General features: G+C 39.3%; 2 protein-coding genes across 3 annotated transcripts in view; one reads left to right on the forward strand and one right to left on the reverse strand.

Annotated features, from left to right (window-relative positions):
* The window catches only part of TMEM69 (transmembrane protein 69), a 6,973-nt gene extending 4,576 nt beyond the window's left edge, over positions 1–2,397 (forward strand). For both annotated transcript variants that reach the window (XM_006165938.3, XM_006165939.3), the window contains exon 3: positions 764–2,397. In XM_006165938.3, coding sequence (XP_006166000.1) covers positions 764–1,471 — 708 coding nt within the window. In that variant the 3' untranslated portion in view covers positions 1,472–2,397. The remainder of the gene's footprint in view (positions 1–763) is intronic.
* Positions 2,398–3,332: 935 nt separating this feature from the next.
* Positions 3,333–10,928, reverse strand: part of LOC102480549 (actin-binding protein IPP) — a gene marked incomplete at its 5' end in the record, with an annotated part of 19,948 nt that continues 12,352 nt past the window's right edge. Inside the window, 2 exon segments of the mRNA XM_006165941.3 lie at positions 3,333–5,260; positions 8,812–9,032. Of these exon segments, the coding sequence (XP_006166003.2) occupies positions 5,036–5,260; positions 8,812–9,032 (446 nt within the window).

Raw genomic sequence — 10,928 nt, forward strand, 5'->3', positions numbered from 1 at the left:
CAGGGGGTAAATGCTCTGCATGGGAAGCTAGACTATGGCTTGAATTGAAGTCCTGGTGGCTTGAAAAACACAGTAGGGGGACCAGCAGGGGGGCCAGCAAAGACACTGGACTCCCACATGGCCAACCACGGTTTGAGTCCTGGACCTGGTCTCTTGCTTTCTCACTTTCTCTCTTTCTCAGTCCCTCTCTAATTAAAATAAATTTAAAAGGTTAAATAATAAAATAATTCTTTTAGAAAAAAGAAAAACACACTAGGTACATGTGCACACATGCCCCTGAAGGGATGTAGAAATGGAGGACAAAGGATTGTGGCATGATCGTGCCCCATTGGGGAATGCTCCTTCCACCCCCATATCGCTCTCTAGCAAGTGTACATGCCTTCTGCCAGTTAAAATAAATAGATAAATAAATAAAGATATAAACAGAAGAGGCAGTTGAGAAGGCAGAATACTGAAGATAGTTTTTACCTGGTCGTTTTTCAAGTATTTGTTTCACAAAATAAGATTAGCAATGGGTCAAAATGTATCACTGGTTCTGCTCAGCAGTTTCTCTTGCATGTTGTGCAGCTGTTTAATAGTCTTACCAGCAATAATATCACTGTTGTCGGCTCAGCCTTTCTGTAAAGTTTGATGTGCCAATAGAAAGCAGTTTTTTGTTTGCATGTTTTGTTTTCTATTGTTTCATATTGAGACTTAACTAAGGGGAAAAATTACTTATTTATTTACATTTAAATTTTGTCTTCTGGTTCAATTTTCTTTCTAGATGCTGAAGTACCCTTCAATAATGGGACTAGGAGCCAGCAAGAAATTAGATAGACTTTGTCTCAAGACCTCTTTCGAGCAGAACTTTTCTCCTTTGTTCCCACGGCCTCAGCTCCTCTCGTCGTTTCCAGTGTGTATGAGCAAGACACAATGCTATCATACATCCCCATGCAGCTTTAAGAAGCAGAAGCAAGCAGTGCTCCCAGCCAGGCCACCAAGCACCATCACCTACCTGCCTCACAGCCCAAAGCCAGCATTATACATAACTCTGGCAGGACTGATCCCCTTTGTTGCCCCACCACTGGTCATGATGATGTCAAAGGCTTACATCCCGGTGCTAGCTTTAACTCAGATGGCTTATGGAGCCAGTTTCCTATCTTTCTTGGGAGGGGTCAGATGGGGTTTTGCTCTGCCAGAAGGCAGTCCAGCCAAACCAGATTTCCTTAATTTAGCTAACAGTATAGTTCCTATTATGTTTTCATGGTTTGCCTTCCTTATTTCTGAAAGACTCAGTGAAGCTATAGTCATGGTAGTGATAGGTTTGGGGGTAGCATTACACATTGAACTTTTCCTCTTGCCACATTATCCCAGCTGGTTCAAAGCCCTGCAGATAGTAGTCACTTTAGTAGCCTTTATTTCATTTGGAATCACTTTAATAGTTAAATACATTTATCCAGAAAAAGGACCCAAGAGACTTCAAGTAGAATAAATTTAAAGTGACCTTGGGGTCAGCCACAGTGGTACAAGTGGAAGGGTGCTACTGCATGGGCAAGGTAGCACATACCTGTGGTCCAGGCTGGGGTAGGAGGATCATGATGAGACCCCATTAAAAAGTACATCTCTCTCTCTCATTAAAAAATGTTTTATAGATAACATGTTGGCTACTTTCCTTGTAAGGCTGCATTTTGCCATCACCCTTTCTACTTTCGTTTGGCCCTTTTTCCCCACCAATGGTAGTTTCTTCTTTACAGAATGTTCTCGTCTCTAGAAATTGTCATTTCATAGGGATTACTTGAGCAAGAGATTGAAAATCCCTAACAATACTTTTTCATGTCATATTAGGTTAATTTTCATGCAGACTTTTAAATGAATTATATAGTAATCCATTTAAACATTTCAATGTTTTGCCTTTAAAAATGTAAAATTTTTTTACAAAGATGAAAAACTCCCTTTGTTAGATAGAGCCTTATGTCCATTAAAAAGAACATACACATTCTTCTCCTTCAAGAGGAAAACTTTGTATCTATGAGTGTCTGAAAATAAAAGGTAGATCCAGTGTGGCATTTTCATAGCAGTTGCCTCTAGAAATGCATGTCCAAGCTTATTTTATCTGGTATAACCTACTTGTATGAGCTGAAATGATGTGGCTCTAAAGTCAGTCATGAAGGAAAACCACGCTCAAAGAAAAACTGGATACGTTTTCCGGTTTTTATCAGGATTTGGCATGGTATGCGGCTTAACTCCTTATCACCAAATGTGTAACACCAACTGGTAAAAAATACTTAAAGCCTAAGTGTCGTATATGTCATATGAATTAGGAAGGAAGAGTCAAGCTGGAACCATCTCAGTGCTCTAAGGAGCAGGCTTATCTAGTTAATATTTTAAATTCAGGAGAGGCTTTTTTAAATAAAAAAAGGAACACTCTGTTTTTGTTTTGTTTTTTTCCTGAATTGCTGGAGGGTGCCTATACTTGCCATTGAGAGACAGAGTAAGAAATGTGGCCTGGTCACATGGCCCATGGCTGAAACCATGGCAGGATCTTTATTATAGAGAACAGTTTACTATGGACTGATAATAGAAAGAAAGCAAGCTTATAGTCTTCAGATCTTCAGATTCTATTCACATTAAGTGTTTGGATGAGGAAACTCACTTCTGTGCTTGTAAATTGCATGAGTACTATACAAAGTGAAGACTCTCCTAATCTCAAATGCATTATCTTCCAGAATAAGGGTAAGTCATATTTTTAGACTCATGCCCTAATTTCAGTTAAAAAAAAAAAAACTATTTTGCAATTGAATTACAGTATATGTATGTTTCTGTAATTAAATTGATTCTTAAGTTTATCTGATTAACTACATTGTGCAGGATAGTAAGCATTTTAAAATGTCAAACATTCTGTAGGAAGGTTGATCACTTTAATAGTTGCTCAGAAAATAGAAGTAAATGTAAAACAAAATGTACAAGTCCTTAAAGTTAATACAAACTAAAAAACTTGTGCAATCCTGCTACAGTCAATAATCCAGGAGTACTACTAATAAATAAGTGATTCAAAGAAAAAAAAAATCTAGATACTTTATTAGTATATTCTTTTAAAAACGATCTGTCATTCCCTAAGAGATATAACCATATTTATAGTTAACCTATGTTTAAGAATCTTCTGGGTTTGGGACCAGCAGTTAGCGTAATGACTATGTCGCTGGACTCCCACATAGTCGACCACGGTTTGAGTCCCGGACCTGGTGGCTTAAACTCACACCAGGCGTGTGTGCGTGCATGCCCAAGATCCCAAGAGGAGAATGGAGGAGAAGGGATTGCGGTGTGGCCATACCCCTGGGGGGTGATTTCTCGCTTTCTTTCTCTCTGTGTCTGTCTATCTGGCGAGCATATGTGCCCTATAGCAAAAACCTCTCAAAAAAAGTTATTAAAAAGAATCTTCTGGGTTTTTTTGTCTTGATTCTGAGAATGCAAGTAATTAATAGGAGGTCCTTAGTAACAGTCCAAACACTTAAACTCTAATTGTCTTGACATTACATTTCTGCCACAACAGTGCAAAAATGCCTTCCTTCACAGTGCCATTTTAGATTGGTACTAGACAATAATTAAATTATAGGAGTGCTTTGTCAATCTGTTTTGAACCAGAAAGCAGATTCTCCGTAACTAGAAATATTAAAGGCACACGAGCTAGAACTGAAATAGTCTACAAATGAGCCTGATACTCACCTTTTAACATCTTACAGATCCAAACAAGCATCAGTGACCCTTCTGTCTTTCAGGATACCCCAGAGAAGGGGACTGAGCTTTCTGTCTACATAAGTTTTCTCTAAAACATGCATATAGTTAAGTTATGAAAGTATCCTTGTGGGCAAAACCAGATCTTTTGGATATGAGTACTACCTGAGTCTTTAATGCAGACCAAAAGTTTTCTATCTAAATAAGCTGTTAATATTTATAACTCCCCCACGGGGTTGCTATGTTTCCTTCTCCTTTTCTCCCTCCTATAGGGATTTTGAGTATGTATGCACCCACACCTGGCCTGTTTCTAAAACCAGAGATCCAGCTCCTTTAATCACTAGGTCATGGGGCCAGCCCAAAATGAGACGTTTTGAGAAGCAGTTTTGGAATAAATGGGCCTTTCAACCTATACTTGAGTCAGAGACTGTATAAGCACCCAGAATTGTCTTCCCCACACCAAACAATAGCTTTGTAAAGCTGATAATTCGATTTGGCCATGTTAAACTAGTGAGGCTGGATAATTTAGTAAAGTTCCTTCTTCCTAAAGTCAAACAGCTCCTTTTGGTGACTACCTAGAAAATACAGACATTTCTAGGTGCCTGCCTGGTGCATAGTGGGCTCTATCACCTAATATAGCCTATTATAATCAAGGACTGTCACTAAGGACTTCCTATTCATTCCCTACTCTCAGAATCAAGACACAAATTGTGAGTGAGCTAAAGCTTTTCTTAAGTTGTCATCAACAATCAAAAACTTACCTCTATAAATAGCTAGATATTTTTTACACACCCCTTTTAGTATATCTGTTGCCAATAAAAAGTTTGGAGCTAATGAAAACTCCTGAACTCAAATAAAAGTAGAAAGTTAACTACATTGGCTTTTCTTTGTAGGTTAACCTATGGCCATGGAGAATTGTGCTCTAGCTCTGTCATGAATGTACAGAGAGCTTTTAAACTATTTCACTGACACTCCTTCATCACACAAAGATTATGTACAACTTGAAATTGCCTGGAGAAGCAGCTAAATGGGCTATCTGCCAAGAAACTTCCAGCAAATAATTTTTACAAATAGGACTCTATGCTTAACCAGACAATTCTAGGGCATAAAGAACATTTCTATTGGTGAGTTTAGCAAATTTGTGTGAGCTCTTAATTTAGGATTTATTTCATATCTCTTCTCAGTGAAATTTTTAGAAAAATCAGTCTTGAGTCACCCATGTACCAGACCCATGGAAAACTCAGAAGAATCGTAGGGTCCTATCACCAAAAGGTCAAATCCTACATTTTCAAAATGCTCCTTCTGCTCTCTTACTCTTTATACTTCATAGGACAGCAACGCCCCCTTCACAACGGCTGGTGATCATGTGACCGATTTCTGTCCATGTATCTGAATGAGGGTTATAAACTTCAACTGAGTCCAAGGTACCAGGGGCCAAGAAATCATGACTAGACGATCGACCTCCAGAAACATACAGAAGACCGTTGACTGCCACAACACACATGCCTGCTCTAGGCACTTTCATTGAGGCAACTTCAACCCACTTTTCCTGAATAAGAGAGAAAATAAACATATTAATGTCATAAATAATAACAAAGAGGGGCCAGCAGGTGGTTAAAGTGCTGGACTCTTACATGCTGACCACAGTTTGAATTCTGGGCCTAGCAACTTGAAAATCACACCAGGAGCGTATGCATGTGTGCCCAAAGTCCTGAGAGGAGAAAGGAGAAGGGATTGCAGTGTGGCCATCACCACTAGGGGATGATTTCTCACTCTCTCTCTGTCTCTCTCTGGCAAGCACACCTTCACTATGGCAAAAACCTAAAAATAATAATAATAATAGAGAAAATCACTCTGAGAAATCAGATTATTCTGGTTCTTTTCACATACTTAAATTTCAATCTCACAGGGGCAGCAGGTGACATGGTGGCTGAGGAACTGGATACACACATGGTTGACTGCACTTCATGTCCTGGAATGGCAGCTTTGAAGTTCACACTGGGTACATGTGCATGCTTGCTCAAAATCTCAGGAGGAGAATGGAGAAGAGGGGATACGGTATGACCATCACCCCTGGGGGTGATTCCCTCTCATTGCCTCTCTAGCAAATGCACGTGCCCTATAGCTAAAGCCTTGAAAAAAAAGTTCAGTCTCATAATCTAGTCAGATACATATAGAGGACATTTTAAAATGAACTTTTGAGTAGGCATAACAAAGTAGTAAATTTATAGAAAATAATTGAAAAACGTGTAGGATCATAAATTACAATCAGGAGATGATCTAGAAAGAAATATTGCCAGCATTCTAAGAAACTGTTGTATGGAATACCAGTAGATAATACACTAAATGCAAAGCAAAGGAACCACAAAGCTCTATAGAAAAAGAAGTGTATTTACCAAAGGCTCCTTTTCTTTCAAGCTGCTGGGTCTAGAAATCGAACCATGCAGCTGGCCATGTAGAATCCAGCTGCTTTAACCATTATGCCACTGGCTGGTCCCCAAAAGGCCTTTTAAAGCCATTAATATACTAATAAGCTTTAAACATTTCCAAGAGAATAATATAGTGGGACAATCCAATGGTATTAGTAATCTGCAGAATATATTTTCAAAAAGGTAGGTTAGGCCATGGGTTAGGAACTATAATCTATTTTTGTATAGCTTGAGAATGAAGAATGATTTTTCCATATTAAAAGTTTGTTTTTAAAACAAGAAGAGAGGGTCCAGCAGGTGGCATGGTGGTTGGGGTGTTGAACTCCTACATGGTCAACCATGATTCAAATCCCAGGCCCAGTGGCTTGAAGATCATGCCAGGCATGTGTGCATGTGTGCCCAAGATCCTAAGAGGAAAATGGAGGAGAAGGGATTTCTCACTTTCCCTCTCACTGTCTCTCCAGTAAGCATATGCACCCTATGGCAAAAACATTCAAAACAAAGCAATTAAAAACCAAGAATATACCAAAAAAAGAGATTTTATGTGGCCTGAAAGGCCAAATATATTTACTCTCTGGCCCTTTACACAAAAAGTTGGATATCTTTTGACTGGTATACATTGTTCCCTGAAGACATTTCAGTAAGCTGCTATAGGTCAAATGACTAGCAATATCCTACGTAAGGTAAATTGTCTATACCAGAAAACAGGAAAGCTTATAAAGGTAATCAGAAGGAAAAAAAAAAAAAAACCAAAAAGCCAGGTAATAAAAGAGTACATTAGCAAACTGCATATTAGGCATATAATAAACTCATCATCTGTCTGTCTTTTTCACGTGCACACATATGTAGTCTATGAATAAAAAAAGTTTTAAGTATGTTCTTTGATCAAAATCAAATTAAATTAGAAATCAAAGGGCCAGTGGGTGGCGTGGTAGTTAAGGCCCTGGATTCCCACATGGCCAACCATAGTCCAAGTGCTAGACCCGGCAGCTTAAAATTAACAAATAAAAAGATAAATATTAAAAAAAATTTTTTTAAAGATAACTAGAAAACTCCCATATCTTGGTAAACTAACATACTTCTTTTTTTTTTGGGGGGGGGAGAGGTTTTCACTATAGGGGGGGTGGGCCCGCCAGAACGAAAGACAGAGACATAGAGACAGAAAGCGAGAAATCACCCCCCAGGGGGTATGGTCATGCCACAATCCCTTCTCCTGCATTCTCCTCTCAGGATCTTGGGCATGCACGCACACGCGCCCGGCGTGAGTTTTAAGGCACCGGGTCCAGGACGGGAACCATGGTCGACTATGTGGGAGTCCAGCGACATAGCCAATATGCTAACTGCTGGTTCCCTAGCTGTTTTTTTTTTTTACTAACATACTTCTATCAACCCATTAGTCAAAGAAGAAATTATCAGTAAAATTAAAAAGTATTTCAAGATAAATGCTATTTAAAACAACCTATCAGGTCAGCAGGTGATGGGTGCTGGACTCACACATGGCCAACCACAGTTCAAGTCCTGGACCTGATGGCTTGCTTGCTTTCTCTCTCTCATAAGTCAAAAAGGTAATAATAATAAATAAATAAAATACAAGATATTAAAATATGTGAATGTAGTTAAAGTGGAGCATGAATAAGACTGTTAGCTTTAAAAGTTTATATTGTAGGGGTCAGCAGTTGGTTTGGTGGTTGAGGCACATGGCTGACCATGTTCGAATCCTGGACTTGGCGGCTTGCTTTCTTACTTTCCCTCTGTCTTTCTCTCACTGGTGAGCATGCTTGTCCCATAGCAAATTAAAAAATAATAATAACAGCAATAAATTAAAGAATTCCTTTTTTTTTTTTTGGAGAGGTTTTTGCTATAGGGCGTATGTGCTTGCCAGAAAGACAGACAGAGACAGAAAGACAGAAAATGAGAAATAGCCCCCAAGGGGGGATGGCCACACCGTAATCCCTTCTCCTCCATTCTCCTTTCAGGATCTTGGGCATGCACGCACATGCACCCAGCATGAGTTTAAGCCACTGGGTCTTGGACTCGAACCATGGTTGACTACATGGGACCCCAGCGACATAGCCATTACTCCATCTGCTGGTCCCAAATTAAATAATTCTTCAAAAAAATGTCCAAGGTTGAAATATTAAAAAAAGAGAGAAAAGTTTGTATTACAAAAAAAGTCTACAACAAATCATCTAAGCTTCTACTTTAAGAACCTAGAAGAACAAGAACTAAAGGAGAAAGTAAAAAAATCAAAACAAAAGTTAGTGAAACAGAAAATGGTCAATCAGTGGGTCAACTGGTGGCATGGTAGCTAGCCACTGGATCCCACATGGCTAACAGTGTGGTTCAAGTCCTGGGCCCAGCAGTTTGAAAAACACATCAAGGCGTATCTGTGCATGCCCCAAATCCTGAGGGGAGAATGGAGGAGAAGGAACTGCAGTGTGGCCATTCCTCCTGTAGGGGTGCTTACACACAGACACACATACCCCTAGCAAAATTTACATACAAAAAGAAAATGATCAATCAACAAAAAAAGTCAATGACATTAACAGTTGGTTCTTTGAAAGAAAACAAAACAACAACAAATTCCACAAATGTTCAGTATCATAAATGAAAGAGCACATCTTTACAGACTCAGAGACATTAAAAGAATACCAGAAATCATCCAACTTACGTCTTCAAAGGAGTATTTTTCAACAGTATGAAGAGCATCTTGTGTCTCATTCCACCCTCCAATAGAATAGATGCAGTCATTGAGTGCAGCCACCCCAAGATATGCTCTCCGGGTTCCCATTGGAGGAAGTGGAGACCAACGTTTAGAAAGTGGATCATAAACTTCAAAAGAGCGAAGCTCTATTCCTTCATTGCTGATGCCCCCAACTACATAAATTAAACCTGGAAATGAAATATTTTTGCTCAGATGTTTTGAAATAAGATACAAGTTATGATGAAAGCAAGAAGGAGTTGGTCCTGTGACCTGGTGGTTCAAGGAGCTAAATCCTACATGGCTGGCTGTGTGGTTCAAATCTTGGTCCCAGTGGATTGGAAATCATACATGTATGCCCCAAATCCCAACTGGATAGAGTAATGGAGAAGGTATTGCAGCATGACCATTGAGGTGGTCTTTCTCCTTCTCCCTCTCTGTCTCACTGTCTTTCTATGGCAAGCACACACACCCTCTGGCAAATTTTTAAAAAGAAAAGTAATAGTTATGATCTATGTTTGCCTTGCTGATGCTATATTTAATATAGCGTTTATAATATTAAGAAGGAAAGTCAACTTCTGTCTTAGTTACAGCTCACATTTGAGCATGTTGCAAAAAAAGGAGGAGTGTTGGGGCCAGCAGGTGGCATGGTAGTTAAGGGCACTGGATTCCCACATGACCAACCACGGTTCAAGTCCTGGACCTGGTGGCTTGCTTTCTCATTATCTCTCTCTTTCTCTCTCTCCCTCTCTGGTCAAATTAAAATAAATAAAGGTAAATTTTTAAAAAAAATATTTCTTTAAAAAAATTAGGAGTTATTGGGGCCAGCAGGTGGTGTGGCACTTAAGGGTGCTGAACTCCCACATAGCTGACCACGGTTTGTCCCAGACCTGGCGGCTTGCTTTCTCACTTTCTCTCTCTCTCACTTTGTCCCTCTCCGGTCAAATTAAAATAAATAAATAAATAAAATGAAGTTTGATATAAAATTTTTTTAATTGGGAGTGTTAAAGTGGCATTGAATTTTTAAGGAACTTGATTATACTATAACAAAAAAATTATCAGACAAGAACCTTAAATCTCATTGTCTGCTTGGTGACCTCAGGTGTCAGACCACTGATACCAATTATAGATTAAAAAAAAAAGAGAAGAGACACAGATCCTCCCCCCCCCCAATAAAAAAACAAATGTCATGTCGATCCAGTTGGGTGGCAAAAGTGAGAGCGCACCACTGCACAGTGACTGGGACCATATGAGGCCTGGGTTCAGTTGCGTGCCCATCCTAAACTGGCTAGGTACAATGACCAGGGGTTTTAGTCCTGGCTAACTGGGAGACTGAGAGAGGATTGTGATGTGATGTGACCAGACCTTGTCAAAAGTGCCTATTTCTCTCTCCCTGTCACTCTGTCTTCCTCTCTTGTGTGCACATGTGTGCACTTACACACTTTCTCATTAAAAGAAAAGTCATGCACTTAAACTGGTAATGACATGGACCTCTTTGATGACAGCCTATAAGTTGCTCAGATGGACATAAAGTAAAATAGAAAATTTTAATTAGAATAATTATGTGGCTAGATTAAGGTACCAGAATCAATTACTAGAGCACAGTAGAATGTAATTTATAGACAGCTGCTTATTAAATTTGATTTGATAACCTAGCCACTGTAGTGCAGATGGTAAGATGTAACCATGTAATAATGGAGCCACATGGCAGGTCCAGGTTTAAACCTTGAGTACAACCCTGGCCTGAACACACTAGGCACAATTGTGAGTGCCTGTGATCTTGGCTGGTTGGGAGGAGGATTATGACATGAGGAGATCTTGTCAAAGGCTCTTTTCTCTCTCTGTGTGTCTCCCTGATTCATTTTCTCTTTCTCATGAAAGAAAAAAAACTCTCAAAATGTTTGATTGGAGGGGCCGGCAGGTGGCATGGTAGTTAAGGTGCTGGACACCCACATGGCCAATCACAATTTGAGTTCCAGACCTGATGGCTTGCTTTCTCACTTTCCCTCTCTCTATGTCTCTAATCAAACTGGAAAATAATAATAAATAAAATTAAATAATTCTTTTAAATTTTTTAAAAATAATAA

This window comes from Tupaia chinensis, unplaced genomic scaffold (assembly GCF_000334495.1).
Source record: "Tupaia chinensis unplaced genomic scaffold, TupChi_1.0 Scaffold144100_1, whole genome shotgun sequence".
Lineage (NCBI taxonomy): Eukaryota > Metazoa > Chordata > Mammalia > Scandentia > Tupaiidae > Tupaia > Tupaia belangeri.